At 40.0% G+C, this 19,757-nt stretch overlaps 1 protein-coding gene across 1 annotated transcript in view; it reads left to right on the top strand.

Moving 5' to 3' along the window:
- The window catches only part of RNF150 (ring finger protein 150), a 125,527-nt gene extending 107,190 nt beyond the window's left edge, over positions 1-18,337 (top strand). Inside the window, exon 7 of the mRNA XM_067297108.1 lies at positions 17,473-18,337. Within this exon, the coding sequence (XP_067153209.1) occupies positions 17,473-17,591 (119 nt within the window). The 3' untranslated portion in view covers positions 17,592-18,337. The remainder of the gene's footprint in view (positions 1-17,472) is intronic.
- Positions 18,338-19,757: the final 1,420 nt, after the last annotated feature.

Here is a 19,757-nt window from a genome sequence, read left to right as displayed (position 1 = left end):
TTTTCTCATTGCATTGTTTCAGAATAGAGAGTATATTTGCCTCAGTGTTTCCATAAAGTCCTGACCACTTTGAAGGTAACTCAAATGAAATGTACTGTTTCCAGCGATTGTTGTATATGGGTTTTTTTCTTTATTCATCTAGGTTTTAAGGCTGTGAACATGCAAGAGAATCATTTTGCACATGGAAGCTATCTGGTTTCTCACAAGCATTTCAAGGATCACATGCATGCTTATACGTGCATTTCATGTGTTATAACCAAGTTTTGATTTCTCAAAAAACCTGAGAGAGTTGTGTTTAGCAGCAGATTAAGAGAAAGAGGTGTGTGTGCATACCTGTGTGATGTTTTTTGTTTTATGGATACACAGACTTTCAGGATAAGTTTTGTCTTAAAGAAGCATCCGAAACTTGTATGCTTTAAGCTTTCTCCAGATTCTTGTGGGGGCAATAGCTCAGATTTTCCTAGTACTTATGATTTCAGCCTGGAAGAAAAAAAAATTTGGTAGTAGTATTTGCTCATGGAAGTATACCAGTTGTGTTCAAGTATGTTTTTTAAAGCAGCTCTTTCTTTTGTTACTTTGACACTTCCAACTCCGTGGTAGAAGTTAGGACCTGGAAAGAAAAATTCTTTTTTGATACCATACAGCCCTAGGACCTCAGTAAGCAGGTCACTTCAACTAAGTGAGAGGTTTTGACTAATTTTCTACTAACTGTACTAATCTCTTTACTATGCTGAGTGCAGGCAATTTTAAATGAAGGTAGTGCCTGAAACCGATGCTTTGAAACTGATAGTCTGAAGAAACTATGAAGGAACTGGTTCACAAATCTTCATGGAGAATATAAATGACAGGAAGAAAAGTAGGTAACAGGTCCTGCCCGACATCGAAGAGGAAATATCCCAACTGCTGGGATACTCCTAAGTATTAGGAGCAGATTTGCTCATGCCTCAAAGCCTGTAGGGGTGGGTAAGTCCTGCCATTTTGGGATGCTGAAAACAGGACCCACGTGGTTGTTTTTTAGCCCAACTAGAGGCCATCTTTGCCACTGCAGGAATATACTCAAGGTGTACTCAGCATAATGCACTGTGGAAACAGAGTTGCCTTAATTAATATCTGTATTTCCAAAGTGTGTAGGAAATATATGAGGGAAGATCCACCCCAACTTGGACTTTTTTTTTTTCTGCAAGAGCCAAACATCTTTTTAGTTCTTTTCGGTTCTTTTCATTTTAACGCACATTAACATGCCTGAGGCACACAGAGAGCAGGCAGGAACACATGCTCTGTTGTGGCAATAATTAAACCCTAGCTTAAGACACGTAGACAAGACAAGATCTAGCCCAAGACAACCTACCTGGAGATCTCCGTGGTGAATTTCTGCTCTACTTGTCACTATCTAGTTAGCATAGTGCTATGAGATAATGAAGAACCAAACTCCTACAGGAAAAATGCACAGAAAATGTGTAGAACAAAGATACCCACTGGAGAAGTCAGAGGAGCATAGCAGAATATGAAAAGCACTTAGTTAAAATAGATTTATGAAATCATAGCACCTCAGTGGGAAAAAAAACACAAAGGAGATTTAAAATCCGACAGTTCCTAGTGCAGTTAGTTAAATGAGGCAATGTTTTCAGCTGCTAATGTTTCTTTGGACAATGGCCTCCAAATATGATGTCAGGTGTGTAAGACAAACCTTGCTCCAGATTTTGCCCCATGTGTGGTATGTTGAGTTCAAATGAGGTGCTGCTAAACTTTATTATTTCTTTACGATTGCTTTTTGAAAAGGTAGTGGCACCATCAAATTATCTTTCTATGTGTGAAAAGCGATCATCTGTAGGGCCAAAATAGTCTCAGAGTAAGAAATTTTAGAAAAATGACCCTCTTCCAACCTGCTCTATGAGGACTGAAACATGAAAGTCCACTTTCCATGTAGAAACTGAACATGTGCTATATACTTATATTCACATTCAAAAGTCTCTCTTTCCAGACTAGATAAAGAGTGTAAAAATATTTTAATCTTTAATTTTTTTAAGAGAGTCCCACAGTCTAAGATATTCTTCTGGAACTATCTGAGGGCCTTCTGGAAACCACCACTTTTAAATAAGAGGAATGCAATTGAAGTATTTGGATGGAAAAGGAAGGGCAGAAGGGGTAAAACTGAGCATAATGTTGCGAAATGTTGACTCTAACTTTACAGTAGTGTTCCTGAGGGAAATAATAACACAGCAGTGCAAAGGTACTTGCATTTTTTTTTTGAAGTTGCATGGTTGGTTTCCAGTTTTTCAGAGAGCTGTTTTGTTTTAACTTTTTCAAGTACCTGTTGGTGCATAGGATAATACCTCTTTCTTCTGTCTCTCTGAAGAGCATGAATGCTCAGAACTCAAAGAACATGAAACAGGATTATATATTCACCCAAGAGACTGAAACAGAGGCAAAATCTTCCAGTTAAAATAAACTGTATTCAAAAATTGCATTCACTGATTGTTGGACAAGAGCACATCAACGGATTGAGTATGGCTGTTCCATTTTGAAGTTTCACTTATAGTGTGTTAGGAAGGTCTTGATGGTAGTGGTGGTGTCCAAGGGACATAATGGTCCTATTTTCTAGGGATATTCTAGCTGTGTTTTGTTCAACCTTAAATTGGCCTTTCCCTTCCATGGGTGCAAGAAGAAACTCCAAAAATGGGTGTCCTTGGTCTTGGCCTTTCTCATCTTCTTGTGAACATTTCAGCAAGAGTCCATGGCAAAAGCAATGGCTTGGAGGGGGTTTTCTGATGCCAAAAATTGCTCACTTGAAACTAGGTTGTGACTGCAAACTCATTTGAAAGAAAATGCTGAATGGCCCTAGATTTATGTAACCTAAGACCAATTTCCTATTGAAGTTTCTACTGAGTTTCCTACAAGCCAGCCCCAAGCCTTCAAGGGTGCTGGGCCAGAGAGAAAACATCCTAGGTGCTGGGAGGGAGGTGCCCTTCAGGCTGAATCCAGGGATATGTAGGTGAGATTGAATTCTCCTTTTCGTGTTAGTCTTGTTGCTTATTGTCACAGTTGCCTGTCTCTGGGTTTTAATTGTCTCACCTAGCATTTTGGAAGTAGGTATAGGGAGCATCCTTTGCTGTGATGTTACTTGTGTGAATCAAGAGCAAGGAAAGCAAAAGGAGCTAGTTAAATAAGAAGGGAGCATGATTGCTTGCTTTAGGATGGTGAGACAAAACCCTTGGCCTGACATTTCATCAAGTCATGTCAAGCTAAACCATACCATGTTCTTGTTCATAGAGGCAGGTTATGGGAGGAAAGGGGCACAGGCAGGAAAGAGAGAGGGGGTCTAAGGCAGCCTCACATTAAATTAGCTAAAAATCTTTAACTCAAAGTGCTTCTTAGTATACTTTCAGTTTATGTAAGGGCTGACTTTATTCTTCTTTAAATAAGCCATTTTTGTAAATGTATTTTCAGACAAGATTTGAATGCAGCAGGCTTTGCCTGGCAGATCAAATGTTTATTTTTTAATAAGAAACAAACATATTGAACTATTGTGGCATTTCTTGTTAAAAAAATATTCCAATTAAAAGGAGATTGACCTCAGATGATTTAAAATTTCTTAAATGGACAAAACAAGAGAGAAACTATTGACATTTACACACTCATATGTATATATCTATAAGAAGGTGTATTTATGTACACAGTATAGTTTGTTTGAAATTTATATAGTGCATTTCACCCTGCTGCAAGAGATTATAGTATTTTGGACAGTTCTGTTTTGGACAGTGGTTCTGCACATCTCCTAGTCCTAATTTAATCCAAATTTCGTGTCCCCATGATGAGTTTTAAATGTGCTTCTTTTTCTTTTCTATGGAATGCTTTTGGTTATATCAAAAATACTGATGAATCCTTTAAGCAAACTGTGAAAGCACCCTGGAAGAGACCCAAAGGGCCTGAGAATTTTGTTTTTAGCCGAGTTCAAATTCGGTGGTCAATCAGAGCAGAGATGGCCACAACTGCAGGTAGAAAATCTTATTGACAGCAAAGAGATTGAGTAGGTTGCAGGAGAGACCAGAAAGGGAATCGTTCCTGTTGAAAAACTGCATAATTGCACTGCAATATAAAACTTGCTGCAAGGTTTGATCAGTTTTGTGAGGTTTAAGAGAAAGGAGCATTAGCAGCTGAACTGATCTGTCATCGTAGGATGTAAAACAGAATTTTAAATCTCTGTGAGTTGGTGTTGCACAAAGGGTTCTTTTGAAAACCAGGTATTAAAGCTTTTAACTGACATCGGCTGTGGTTCTGCATTGTCAAAGAGATGAACTAAGCGGCTGGAGAGCTCCTAGAGTGAATGATGCTAACTGCTGTCAAATATGAAAGGGGTCATCTCATGCAGCCACTACAATAGCGGAGAGTAGACTCAGCTACCCAGGACGTCCCTTCCAGTGCTGGTTTCCTAATGCTTCCTCTTTAGGTAAAGAGAAATACTTCTTGTGCTAAAAATCTCATTCTACTGGAGCTATTTTGAAGCACGATTTCTGTGCTTTCCACCCTTGTTACTGTTTTTAAAGAACATTGTCACTTAGACTCCAGAGAAGATGTAAAATCTGAAAACAATGAAGCATTTTAGGTTGCTTACTTTAAAGGAGACACATATGGTAGCTCCAGCAGTTGCTAGTGACTCATCTTCAGAGATTGCCAGTGCTCATGAAGGCCAGGGCTGTGCTTTTTGTGTGTGTATAAGGGAGGACTGGACACATGTACCTACCAAGAATGCATCTGAAAACAGTGCACTAGAAATGAAGTGTAGAGTGTTTTCAATTAGGGTAGAATTTCTGTATGTAAAAATTCTGTGGAACTAAGTTTTAAAGAAAGCTTTCTTGCAGAATTTTTGAATTATGCTAGCGGCTTCAGAAGAGAAGTGTATGCATGTTGTAAGAAACCTGTAGGAAGGAGAGTCAAATTAGTAGAAATATGTTACTTTGAAATCATCTAGAATTTATTAAAAAAAGCAAGAACTGCAATTTTAATGAAATTAAGGGGTGACACTTGCTTGTCACATCATTTTTCTTCATTGTTAATGCATATGTAAATGGCTGAAATTGTTTCTCGTGTATGGAGACCTGAATGTTCTTATTTTGTTTAATTGATCATTCTATTCATTCTTAATTTTTTGTAGACATAAAAATGACCAATCCAACTAGCTCTTCCATGTGTTCAGAAAAATGTCTGTTTACCTTTTAAAAAAGATGATTTTTGCTGTTCTGCCCATCTTAGCATAGCAGAAATAGTACAGCTAAAGAGTATGGCTATAGTCATCTGTTCAGGTTTTTGCTTCTTCTGATACATGCATCACACCTAGTTGCAGAATATTGTATTGTTGCTGATGCCACACCATCAGGAATCACTATGTCTTCCAGTCCTAGGTGGCGTTTGTAAGGCTGACAGCCGAAGAGCAGTTGCATTGCTTTTAAACAGAGGATTTGTTACAGAGTCACTGAAACACAACACAGCTAAAGCTCTATGATTCTGCTTTTAACAAGAGATTTTTCCGAAGCTGTATTGCACTTAAATCAGTATTTGCCTTCTGAAATACAGTAAGAAGATAAGCTATGGCCTATGACAAAAATAGATATTTAAGATGTCCAATTCAAATCAGGTTAGACTGTCCTGTAAAGTTCAAGAACGTACTTTCTCTGGGTTTTTGTGGTGTTTCTGTTTCTGTCATGTATCTTCTGTTTTTATGGACTTGAGACACTTGATCTTTAACTTAAGCAGTGTACCTTGGTCACATTTTCACCAGTTTCTTTTGGCATTTACCTGACCGTCCTGCAGTAGGGTAAGCATATGTAATGACTGAACAGGAAACTAGAGATGGTCAAATACAATGATTGGATTAAAATACTCAAGGGCCTTGACATTTTTCAAAGGGCCAGATCCTACAAGTCAGCCTGTAGCTGGTGGGAGGCAAAATACTGATTTCACTGTGAGGTATTAGAGGAAAAAAGGGAGCAGAGGAAGTGTTACCATGTTATGGTTTCTGTAAATGCCTGTTTTTCATGGGCAGCCCTTGCATAATGAGGAAGTTGGTGAATCTGTGTAGATGGATGACCACTAAATGCCTTACTAATCTGCCCAGACTTCCTAGGCACAGCGTTCCCACAGATTGCTTCCCTAGAGCTCAGCTGTGCCCTGCTTCAGGCACTGAATCTATTGCTGCAGCAGAGCCAGGCCAGTTCTCAGGCATGTTGTTTCCTTATACTATGCGGAGAGGAAGGCTCCCCTTGCTTCATATACACTGTTAAAAGTTGCATTTCCATAGTGATGTCAGTACATGTGAACCCTGTCCCATACATGGGTTTCTGCACCAACACTGTGGTTTTTTCCTCTTTTGGCCTTGTACGATGCACATTTTTTCCACATTTAATGAAAAAACCGTCCCTGGGTGAAATTGTTAATATGGACATTTCTAATGGAATTAAATTTCAGCCAAGCATCACCAACATATGTGGTGAAGAAGGGATTCATAATGATGTGCAAAATACTCAAGAGCCCAGGAATTGCTGGACTAATGACTTGCCTCTTTATCTGGGAGATTTCCTGGAGATCGCAGGTGTAACCCAGTGTTACCAGCATTGAGAAGGGAAGGCTGGGCCACGTGTGCAATAGAGAGGAGATATGCATGCACTTTATTTGTGTCGTTCCACCACTGTTAAGCATTTCAGCCACTTCCTTCTTGTGTGTGTTCTAGTTAAATCCTCTAATACATGCACAGGCATTTTTGTGATATCCTTGCACAAGGATGTTTGTTGTAACAGCTCTGGAAAGTTCATCATATGATTTCCCAGTACTGTGGTTTGCTAGTGGCCTTAGTTTCTTGAGAGCTTATGCAGTAAAAGGTATTTAAAAAGACAGATTTGAAAATCATGCACATGCTGCCATGACAGACAAACTCAGCCAGACTGACATGAGCTGTTTCAGCCCCCTCATTCAAGAATTAACAGGAGTTGCCTTTAAAGCAACTTTAAAGTTTTCTGTTACAGCTGTGTGCATACTTATAATTGAGGAAGCAGTTCATAGCAATTAACCAAAAATGGCTCTTTTACTGCTTGTCACAGCAGCTTACATTTTGCAAAAAGTTCTCAATTAATTGCCCCTGTGTAGATTTTCACTGGCTAGTATCCACCTTGTACTCATGGTATATGAGCAAAAGTAGGTGTGAGAAGCTTCTACTATCCTTCAAGAAAAGCTGCAATAATCTGGTGTCTCTACAACAGCCTAGCCAAGCTTTGCTCTGTAGGTCCCTTTGACATCCTAGTCATACCCTGCTGAGCTTCTGCCTCCTCCACCCACCCCAGTGCTCTGGGCCTGGCTCTCTTGTTGCAGTGTTGGGGAGGAGGGCGCAGGTGGGCTGAGCTTCCTTCTTCCTCCTCTTGGCCAGCAGCAGCAGTGCAAAGTGCCAGAGCAAAGCAGAGCTGCTCTGCTGGTGGGGGCAGTAGGGACCTGCAGCCCTGAGAAGAAGCACTCTCAGGACCGCTTTGTGTTCCTGCTTCTGCCATGGAGTGCCCCAAGGAGAGATCACAGCTCCACAGCATGGTCAGACCAGCGAAAAAGATTTTCGAAACCACTAGCTTTCATTGAGTCTTCTGGTTTAACATTATATTGTGCTTGGTGGTATTGTGATACCTCTCTGGTATGACTGTTGCAAGGGACTTGCATGATATTGGCCAGAACATCTCTAATTCACTCCTTGAAAAGGTGTTTCTTCCATGCATTCCTTAAGAACAAAACAGAACTGAAGTTTCTTTTACCACTACAAGCTCATTTGTTCGATCCAGTACATTATGTGTCTGAGTCAGACTGTAATTTCCTTCTTTTTTCAGGCTTGCAGGAAGCAAAGCACGCTGCTGACATAGGTTTTTAAAATATAAATAAGAAAGCTCAGTCACAATAGCAGTCACCAGTGTAGCCCATGGAAATTGTGATACACACAGTTTAATTGTATGATTATACTTTTGGGATGTAAAACTCTCTATATTGTAGTCTGCCAATAGGCCATAGAGCGTATAATGCATGCCAGTGTGTAGAGCATTTAATCCTACTTCTGTCACATGCCTGCCATTGCCTCAGATTTTTAAATGGCTGCCAATTAAAGATTTTTGCTCGCTGTTCAAAGGATGTATATCTCTCCATGCTTCTCACCTTGACTATTGAAAAATCCTTTTAATATTTCTTACACACCACGAACATGGCCAAGCACGATTATTTTTTAATTTATCATTTAATGTTGTTTGTTTTGCAGTAACACCAAGGAGCCCTGGTCATTTAACAGCTGCTAAGAAAATGGAATAAAAAAGAAGTCCCCATTCCACACCTGACAGTTTAGAGTTATAACATCATGGTATAGCAGTGAACACTGACAGCTTGCAGACGTTGAATGGAAGTGGGGTTCCTTGCTGTGCTTTCTCTCTCCTTGCTGTCTACTTCTTTCCTTAAGTTGGCTGCAGTACTTGCCTGCTGTCTAAGCCAGCCTATTCAGCTGCCAGCCTAGCAAAAAAAAAAATTGGGGTTAATTTTCATCAAAGGAAAGGCAGAACTGACTCAAAGTAAGTGGCAGGAGTGTGTGCCCTGGGCAGGGGCAGAGGTGGGTAAGGCAGGCGAGTTAGACCTCCACTGCTTGGCTCTATCAGGCTGCTGATGCATGAAACTATACATCAGCTAAGTCAGAAACAAGGTCTGGTTACAAAAAATGAAAGGAAGAATACTAGAAATGATCAGAGAATATTAGCTGCATGCCAGACATTGGTGGCAGTGCTGGGACGGCACGCATAATAATAGCGGTTTTAGTTCAGTGTGAGCCTAAGAGATTTTTTGGAAGTGAGCTTGGGGAAGAGTTGAATTAGATGTTTTGTTTAACATGAAATGGAAAACTTCATTTAATGTTTCTTAAGAGTCTTAGATGGGGTTAGGAAATGGCAGGATGTTACAAAAAGAAGCTAAGGTCCTTTCAAAATTAAAAATCTTTGAGTGTTAAAAATAATACCAAATGTAGCTACGGTCCTTTCAGAATTAAGAATCAAAATTGTCACGAAGGTAAAGCCACATGCTTCAGTATTTCTGAATCTTTTCCCTTGTTATGACAGATCTCCTTTCCTGATTTTGACTCAAGTACATGAGTAATTTCACCAGTTCTAAATAATGATCATTTTAACAGTCTGTGCACTGAATGAAATGCGCTTGAGGTTTATTCCTGAAACTTACTGTGGAAATCAGAAGAACTAACTGGTCCTGACCAGAGGTCCAGCTGGTCCAGTCTTTTGCCACTGACGATGGCCAGTGAAGGAGTGTGTGCAGCATCAGTCCACTGCTGCAGTACCCTTCCAGGCGGCACGAGGGCTTGGAGAGAGAAAGGTAAAACAGCTTTGCAAACATTTAAGAGGCTAGCTGCCCTAGCCTGAAGGAAGTAGAGGGATTCTTGTCTGGCAATTAAAGGGAAAGTGTGGGAATGCAGAATGGGCCAGTCAAAGATGGAAGAAAATACTTTGTAGGAAATAAGACCAGATGTGAAGATAAACTGTGAAGGACCTTGAATATGGGGATTAGCTGATATGAGAAAGTACAAATCAGCACAAGAGACCCTAATGTGGCTACTGCACTGACTGTTCAGATAATTTTTCTGACCATATTTTGACTGACTTTTCAATAGGCAAGGGAAAAGACTAGTTATAGGGAGAGAAAACGGTGTTGCAATAATTGGGCCACATAAGAAGTTTCCCTTTTGGTCCTAGGGCAGGGACATAATGAACATGTGACCATAAGAGCTAGGAGAGAGAGGAAAGTATACCCAAAGCGAAGATACTAGGTTTTCTTGTGTCATGCTTGGCAGAAGTATGTTCAATGTATCACAGAGAGGGCTGGCAGCTCCCCTTTAAGGTAGCTGATCAAGAGTTCCCAGAATGACAGCAAACCTGTTACAGGCACAAGACTCCTAAAATAATGATGATACTTGCTGTGAATTTCAAAGTCTTTCAAACTGTTCCAGTTCATGGACAAAATCCCAAAGAACAAGTATGAGCTCATTTTATATATATATATATATATTTGTGTGTGTGTGTGTGTGTGTATGAGAAAAATAGGCTTTGGCTTTTCCAACCAATCAGGCCCAACTGTCTCCATGCTATAACATCTGGTACGTGTTCTTTTCCTTTTGTTCAGCTTTCTGTAAACGTGTTTGCTATCTGCTCCATATGTTTAATATCATTTGTCCTTATTTGGATGGATTTTTTTCTTTCTTTTTTGGATAGAACAGTTGGGGGTTGATACTTTCCATGCTGTTCATGAAAATGGGTTTATTGGTTTTGCCGAAATGCAAAATGTCAGGTAAATGGTATTAAACTTCATTTGCAAAGTATGACATGCTCCGAATTTAAGCTTCAGAAATTTGGTAGTAGCCCTTCCTTTTCAGATGTTTGACTTGAGGTACTGGGATCTGATTTCCAGAAGTGCTGAGTACTTACAGCTGTACCTAAAGTAGTAGAAGGTATGCTTGGAGCATACAATGTTTAATGCTGTCACTGAAAAATCATGGATTATGGCATCTTAACTGGCCACTCAGAATTCGTGAATGCCTTGGATAGTCACATCTCTCCAACTCAGTAGCTCATCTCTAAAACGATGATGAGGTTATCCCTTTGTACTGCAGGATGTTTGAAGATGGGAAACTATGTCTTTGGCTGGTTTTCATAAAGAGATGCTGTATGTTCTCCTAAAATATATCTCCTAAAGAAAGATTAAGGGAAGAAAGTTTGTTGCCTTTTCACTCAGTTAAGAAGAAAAAACAAGGTTGCTTTGGGAGTGTCTCTTAAGTTTTATATCATCACCAGGGCCATCTTTGAAGTCTCTCAGCCTCTGAGAGGTTCGATCCAATTAAAGTAATTTTTAAAATGTTGCCTTAAGGGAATCCAGTCAGGTCACAGTGCTCAGCTCTGTCTGGCGTGCCGATGTTTGGGTGTCCTTTGCAATGTCTGTGTTCTGCAAGTCATCTATCCGCCTTATCCCCTGGATGAAGCCCTATTGCCATTAGTATATTCACAGAGCTCTGTCTTGTTCCTTATGAAAAAGATTCTACCCTTTCCTTTCACAAGCACTTACCTTGCTCAAGTACTTTTTCCCCTTACTGCTAAAAGAGGTCAGTCTCTGATGCTAGAGAAGAACAATAAAATATTTCCCAATACTTTGTTCTCAGTTGCCACCAGGCAGACTTCATCCATTTTGTTAGCTTCTGTGTACAAAAGGACCATGTTAATAACAGCTTTTTATAACACTTTCTCCTCAAACATATTTCCAATGCTTCTTTTGCATTACAGATTTTTTAGGCATTTTCTCAATGCATTTTATTTCAGTTGTTTTGTTAGTGCAGTTATGGCCTGTTCTAAGGTGTTAGGATTATCAAGATGATATAGAAAGATTTGGGGACTTTATTTATACAAGGAGACAATATGAATTATTGGAGGATTAATTTGAGAATAATTTTAATCATCTGCAGCATTTTTAAAGAAGAAGGTCTTAGAGATAAACGAAATTTGATAGGTACTGTTGTGGAAGGAGTTGCTGTTTGATGTACTAACTTCACAGGACTGTGCTCTTTTTCTTAGACATAAGCAGCAAAGTGATGCTGTGGTGGGGTTGCACTGGGAGGGAGCAATAAACTCTGTAATGGTAAAGGACATTCTTGGGTAGAGTTTTCTCCTGGGAATTGGACATGGGATCTTGGCTATAATTTCTGCATGTCAGTATTGTCTGTGCACCATTTCCGTGTGTGACCTACCTCTGAGCCAGCACTGCATAGCAGAAATAAGGTGAGTTGCTCCAAGAAAGGGACTTTGTTTCTGTGTCACTGATTTCTTTTTCAATGGGAAGAGGCTTCTGTCAAGCCCCAGAACATACCTCTGCTTCACTGGAGGTAATCAAATTGTATTTTCAGTGCATGGTTTGCCTGAGCATACAAATGAAAATAGAGGGCTCTAGACATATCTCCTCCCTCCCTGTCATAAATCAAACGCAATGAATAGTGTCCTAGCTGTTGTTATACTAGAAACAAAATTTAAATAGGACTGCTTGCCTTGGAAGGTCTCTGTGGCTTTATACAGACCAGAATCTGATTTGGTAAAGGTCCCATATCAGTGGTTGTAATGACCCTGGGTACATTTTCTCCTCAAGTCCTCAGAGCTCTAGGAGTTGGCCAAATTTCTGGTTCCTTCTAGTGCAAAATGCTTCTAGGCACATCTAGCTGGGGACAGTACTCTTAAAAGAGAATTGAGTCCCAAACTGGAATGAGGTTCATGCAAGCACATATTTCAGGTATTTGTCTAGATCTGAGGGTCACTCAAATTTCACATTTTGGCTTAGTTCTGTCATCAGAAATAAAGAGTTCTAAAATTGGATAAATTTCTCAGTAGGAAAAATGTGAAATGAACAGTGAAATGAAGCCTAATTTTTGTTGTGTATTTAGTGTCAAAATCAGGTTTTAGATAGAGTCCCACTGTCTGCTGTAAAGTGTCTGCCAGCTAAGGATCTGTCTTGGATGATGTAGTAGGAGATAATTTTTTAAGCATTTGATTAGATGAAGAAATCAATAATTTTACATTTCTCCTCAAAGCCGGGCATCTACCATTAAGAACTGAAGAATTAAATTATCAGAGGACAAAACAAGACCTGTTTCTTATGCTACACACTCAGCCTTGTTTAGCTAGTCAAATAGATTACACGTAAGTCAGTAGCACCATAACAGCTCTTTCTTGCGACCTGATTCACATGACTGTCGTAAAATGATGAAAATAGTTAGCGCTTGCGCAGCTCCGTGCAACGGCTAATGGTGTGCCGTGCAGGACTCGATTCCAGAGCACGCTGAATTAGCTCATCGACCACTGATAATAAAAGAGGGAACGGAGGCTGCCTGCCAGCTGCATAGTTTATTGCTCTGGTCCATGTTTTGAACCCACAAGAACAGGAGATTGCTAGCTTTTGTTGCACTTTCAGTAGATGAATTACACACTTGGTGACAGCTTTCATTTGACATGTAATAATCAATACTTCTCTGCTCACAGATAGGTGTGACAGCAGAGAGCTATCTGAAGGTCCAGAAAAAAAGCTGCCATCCTAGGCAAACCTTATTTCCATTTCATGCTGAGAAGCTTTTGCTGTATGAACATTTACAGTATTCTTATTTTTCTGTTGGTCTCCTGGGTGCAGATGCCCTGTGGCTCTGTCAGCTCAATCAGCAGCTTCGGCAGCCTTTCCAGCCTCTGGAGCTGGGGTAGCCAGGGCTGCCTCGGCCCCCAGGACAAGCCAGAGCAGCACGAGGGGAGCTCTCCTGCGCAGCCCGTGTCTGGGGCATCGCAGCACCGTGTCCAGCATGGCCCCCTTGAAAGGGGAACGCCGGTGACCAGGAGCGAGGCCTCAGGGAGTGCAAAACCCACTGCAGTTGTATGAGCTTGTTCCTCATCCTTCATTGGGTCACTGCAACTGTAGCCAGATTTGTGTCCATGTCTATATGTTTGCCTACACATGGGAGACAGATATTTTTGTAAATGCCCTTTTCCCTTGCTGCTGGATGTTTAGGTCCCTCCCAGACTCTTCCCAACAGTATCAAATTCTTAGAAACCTGTGTGTCTAACTTTTTTATTTTGGAATATTTATTAGTGTATGACAGCTATACACATATTCAAAGTAGTAGGACTTTCAGTAGCAGTAGATAACCAGTACTAGTGTGCAGTCTTACTGTTTTTAAAGCACCAAAGTAATTAACTATTTTAATTCTTGTTTGACTGCAATTATATTCAAGTGTAAACATTGCTTAATGAACATTGCAACAGGTAAGGACTGTACCACTATTCGGTAGGGCAGTTCCATGTCTACCTGGTGATATTCTCCATGCATTAGTGCAGCTAAGTTTAAGGTAACATTAGCTAAAGAAAGGCTTTGGATTTCTGCACATTTCTCAAGCAAATGTGTGTCAGAGAATAAAAGTGGGTGGAAAAGGTCTGTCTGGAGGTAGGCAGCATGCTGTGGTGTATAGTGCTTCTCTCACTGACATGAGAGGACTGTGGCAATGAGGTCTGCAGTTGCCTGCTGTAGGCACTAGCGCTCAGGCTGAAGAGCGGCTTGGGAAGTGCATTTTGCTTCATTAAGCAGGATGCCTGTGGCATAAAACACTAATTTGCAGTGGAAGTGTTATAATGCATGTTGTCAGACAGGATTGTCAATCTCAAACATCCAAAATCACAAGTCCTTTATTCCATAATAAAGCTTTTCTAAAAATTAGGGAATTTTAAGAAAAATTATCTTTGTTTTCTTTTTATTTCTTAAGATTTTTTTCTGTGAAAGCTGAGATCTTCACTGAAAGTTCAGATCTTCACCTGACTTCAGGGCTTTAAGAAAAACACCAAATCACACAAAACTTGAAAAAACGTCATAGAAGTTCTTCATAGTCAATCAGGCGTGTTCTGTAGAAGTTCTGTGATTTTTATAAACCTTGTAATCAAAAATAGGATCTAAAAACCAGGGATGCAGCATGTGGGCTAAGTTCCTGGCACTTGCAGTTTAGCTGAGGGTTACTTACCTTTTACAGATTTCATTAACTGTGCTAGGTCAGGTTATTGTACACCTGGCAAAAGAAAAAGAAAAAGAAAAAGTCTAGTAAGCCAGTGTCCTGTGGGGGAGCCAGGGTGAGGCAGTTTGGGTGCAGGTCTGTCTGTAAGGTCTCCTAAGTTATCAAAAGTAGATCCGTGTCTGGTGTAACTTCTGCAGCCTCCTGGCTTTCATGCTGTGTATGTTGTGGGCAGTAGTAGGACTTGTGTTTACCAGAGCAAGCACGTAATGCTGAGGGATGCATTAATTTCCTTGTGTTGTCTGCATCTTGCAGAGGAACACCAGTGCTGACCCTGTGGAAGCTGTGGTGGTAGCTGAGTTTTTCCCCCCAGTCTGCTGAAATAGCAGGCTGAAACTTCACAGTTTTAAACTGCTGCATGGTTAGCAAGCAAGGAAAATGGAATATTCGTGTTGCTAGGCACTTTTGCAGCACTAGAGAAGCAATGCCAGGAGGGGCATTTTTAGGATCCTTTGTCCATTGTTCTTATTGACCCGCACTTCAGTCCCGAAGGAGACAAACTACAAAACCTGCACTTTGGGAAGACTAAGATCCAAGAATTCCTGTAATTACATAGAGCTCTTAATGTAAAAGTGAAGTTCACTGATTTGGAAAGATTTCGGGTGCTTCTGTATGTAAAAGGCTTAGAAAGTTGGTGGGTGAGCTGGAGATCTACTTCTATTCTATCCGTCCGTTTTGAACTCAGCTGAGATCTTTTTCTGCTGTGCAGCCCTGAAAGAAGCATTAATTCTTGAAATAACATTTCAGCACCGTAACACTTCTCCTTTGACACTATGACATTTGGTATTGGCAGCTCAGCCTGCCTGTTCAGCGTAATTCTGGCTAACTCACACAATTCAGCCAGTTGCTCTTTCCTGCACAGTTCAGATTAAAATCAGCTTTCTCTGAAGAGTGCTCCAAGTGGCTGTTTACCATGGCTAAGCCCTGGGAACTCTATAGTGCAAATGTAAACTTGCTCTTAGTTCACCATTTAAATAACCATTGTCATTGTTTCTAAAAATTGTATTAGTTACAGGGGGCTGATTAATAATCCAGTAGTCTGGAACCACATCTTTCTGGTTCAGGGAGCAGGTAACCCTAAAGATGATGCTTTGGATCTCAGTGATGTATGTGTTCACTTTAGCACTCTTGAATCTGACAATTCACCTAACAGTTCAATGTAACTGCAGCCCACTGAAGTCTGCATTGTATTTCATTCAGTTGGTAAGTACTTCTTTCACCTCCAGGATAAACTTTTCTAGTCAGAAGCAATGCCTTAAAACTTTTGACTACTTGTGATATTGATAGGAAAAAGTATTATACAGATATAGAGAGGTTATGTGTATTAATTATTTATCTTGCAATCAAGAAAGTACAAAAATGATCCAGGGTGAAAATCAGGTAGGGTTGTAAAGGGATGCATTGGCTCTTTCAGTGTGAATAATACAGAGCCCTCTGAAGCTTTCTCTCCAGAACCTGAGGTCTAATCACAGTACAAGGAAATACATACTTTTTCTGTAAAACCAATTTAAAAACCATGTAGCTCTTGAGAGGAGACTAATTGTGCTCATTTAGCTTCAAGTGAATAATTAAACTGTGAGGAGTTATTATTTTCCTGGCTTTTCTGAAATGTTTCTTCCTTATTATTTCTTAGATATTCAACTTTCAGACTTTTCAGCATCAGTCAAGCTCTGCTTCTATTGTCTGAAAAATAAAATATGTAAAGGAAAAACTGCCACAGATTTAAATACATTGTATTGTTACAACATAAATGTCATCATTAAAATTAAACCACTTGAACATATGAGCCATCAGCTTTTTCTGTCAAGTTCTAGACTGTCTCTGGGACTCGGCCACCTGTGTGATTTTTACACCTTTGAAAATCTTCCCAGAGAGCCAGTGCACTTTGTTTCTCTGGATTGTTCTTGAAATAAAATTAGCTTTTAGGCCTTTACAATCTGTTGGCTTTGCCCGCTGCTGAATACATACATAGTAAGGGCTGTAAGATCAAACCAAAAATAAGTTATTCCTCTTGCACTTGTAGTTTTGCTGGGATTTGCAGTCGGGTGAACATTAATAATCTGACTCTTAATGTATTCACGATCACATTGGATTGAGGTAGATTCCTTGGTTCTGGATCAGGAACCTCCACGGTATCTGAAAATCAAAGTAAAGGGTGAATAGAAAACAGGTCTGAAGTGGACCTGGGAAGACAAGTAGTCTAGTCCTGAGGCAGAACTAATGACACCCATGTTATTCCTTCCAGAAATTTGCCTACCTGCTCTTAAAAGCCTCCCATAATAGAGATTCTATCACCCAGTGAGGTTTTGGGCACATTTTTTTCCTGTTAGAAATGTTTTTCTGATGTCTAACCCACTGCACCATATGCCCAAGACCTTGTCCTTAACCTGCCTCCTCCCTTTTGGGGGAGACAGTAGGGTGCCAGGCGTCTTCCCTTGGGGCTGTGGGACAGATGAGGGAAGGGAGAGCAGAGTGGCTGTGTGGAGAGGAAGCAGAAGGGGACCGTGCGGGAAATGCTCGGGGCAGGAGGAAAGTCATGGAGATGAAGGGCCTGGAATGAGACCCCTGAGAGGATGAGGAGGAGATGAAAGCGTTGCCCATCCTGGCTTCTTAGTTTGTTTCTTACTACTGATGGGGTGAACTTTGGGATGTTTCTGTAATGGTTTAGGCAGATATTGAACAAGAGCAAAGCTCAGAATCTAAACACAACCTCAGTGATGGAGAAACCTGGATCTGCCTTTGGGTCCCATCTGCAGAGTTAAAAAAACAGTAATACACTGACAGAAAGACATGAACATAATGCCCTTTTCCTGCCTTTTCTACCCTCACAGATGAACAGGAGCCAGCAGTCAGCAGTGATTCAGATATTTCATTGATTATGGCAATGGAGGTTGGACTGTCTGACGTGGAGCTTTCCACTGATCAAGACTGCGAAGAGGTGAAGTCTTGAAAAACACACAGAAATCCAACACTAAACTGCAGGGGAGGGTCACAGGGAGGGACCGAGTCAGCTTTCTAGGATTTGGACCAGTCATGCACACACCTCCAGAGCACTGTCACTCCAGCACACTCCATTCTGAGACGGTCACGAAAAGCAATAGCAACAGTTGTGTCTGCCTGGTTGCAGTTTCTTCATCTGCACATGTTCATTTGGTTCACATGGAAGATGAAAGCTTCCCATTTACCCATGTGCTTGAGAGCAGTCCTGCAGCTCTTCAGTGGCTCATAAATACGCAACTGAAATGACAGCTTGAGTGTTTTCTACACTTGTTCAATCGTTGTTGTTTTTTTAAAGACCTATGTACCTTTGTTTGTTTGTTTATAGTTTGTTATGGATGGACACTATATTTTTGTTGACTGACCCCAACTTTTTCAAGAGTTCAGTCCAAAAATTTCAATTCCCATTCACTGGTCACTTCATGATCTGACTCCAGGATTTATTATTGCCTTGATGTTTCTGCGTGACGTATACATGGCTTCAGAAGGATAGTGCTTCAGCACCCTGTATTAATATGAATCCTGCTTTTGTTAAATGGGGCCTTGGAAATCATGTATTTTGAAAGCTTTTATTTGTAAGAGAGCTCTGAGCTTGCTGAGTTTTTATTTAAAATTGCATTACGTTGGCTTTTACTTAGAGCTCTATTCAAAACAAGGTTGGTACCATATGAGGGAGAGAAAGAAAAGCATTAAGCTTCACCTTGTCCTTGTAATCCTTTGCTATATTTTAGGCTATTAGCAGTTGTCAGTACATTAATGGCCTTCCTTCAAGTCACAATTCAATAGCTGGAAAAGAAGATCTACTATAACATTGTGTGTTTTCTTAATTTTAATTAATTTTTAATTTTAATTAATTTTTAATTTTAATCTTAATTTTACAGACCAAAATCTGACCAATAGGCCAAAGGATTGTCTGAGAGGTTTCGAGAGGGTGCTTGTTAACAGCTGCGCATTATGTGGATGACAAAAATATTCTGGGAAAGGATCTGGAGATGCTAATATCAGTGTCAAAAATTGCTAATGAAGCAATAGGCAGCTGGATGAAATGTTTACTTCTTGTTTTATTTTTTTTCTTGATATGTTTCACTTCTAATTTTTTAACTGCAGTTTTGCCTGTTTGCTATCAAACACAAGAATCCAGGTGGTTCCTTGCCTCCAGGGTCCCTGTTAATGTTATCACAAGCATAGCAGAATACTTGCAATTTACATAGAACTATGTATAGCAAAAAATTGGGGGAAGGAAATTTGGAAGCAAACAGAAGTAACATAAAACAAAACATCTAAATAATAATGACCTGTAATTATTATTTAGTCCGTCCTGAATGATGCTTTCCAGAGAAGAGCTTATTTTGTCACTTATTTAGTGTACAATTTCATTTTTCAGTCTAAGCATTTAACTGCGAAGAAGAACTTTTAGCTTACTGTTACACAAGAGTAAACAGTTTCTGTTGACAGTCAGATGGTTTAAATCACATTACGGCCTCCTGAGTAGGTCAGGAGAATCAACAATTCAGCTTGCCTTGAAACTTCTTGGAGAGGTCAAATATTTTCACTTAATTGTGTCACAGCAGCATCTCAAAATGCAAATATTAGGGTTCGTGCTCCATTTAATCTCCTTGTGGTTTACACATTATCTGTGGAAACTAACTTCCAGCCAAAATTTGCCTGTCAGATCTTATTCAGGAACAAATGTGTTTACTACTATCCCTAAAATTTTTGGTGGCTTGTTTTTTAATTACAGGAAGAAGGAAAAAATATACCCCATGCTTCATGGTCCATTTAGAACTCAGTTAATTTTATAGCTCAATTTTTTAATGTTCCTAGTCCATAAACTGCAGGGTAAGTTTGAGGCAAAAGAACACAAGCTAATAATACTTCAAAACCATGATCCAGAAATGTGCCACTACATTTTTATAAACTTTTCAAAAGGAAATCTTTTTTTAATTAAAGAGATGCAGACAGTTAGAGATCTGTTTGGTTTAAAAAGGAAGTTAGAGATCGTTCCAGACTGTGTGCCTGCCCTTGGTCACTCTTGCCAACATTTGTGGTTTTATAATCATATTTTTCATATTCTTTCATGTCCTCTCTATTCCCTGTTGCTATGTGAAAGGCCCATAGT

The sequence above is a fragment of the Apteryx mantelli genome, chromosome 5, assembly GCF_036417845.1.
Source record: "Apteryx mantelli isolate bAptMan1 chromosome 5, bAptMan1.hap1, whole genome shotgun sequence".
NCBI classification, from domain to species: Eukaryota; Metazoa; Chordata; class Aves; order Apterygiformes; family Apterygidae; genus Apteryx; species Apteryx mantelli.
This window is presented reverse-complemented; position numbering and strand designations above follow the sequence as displayed.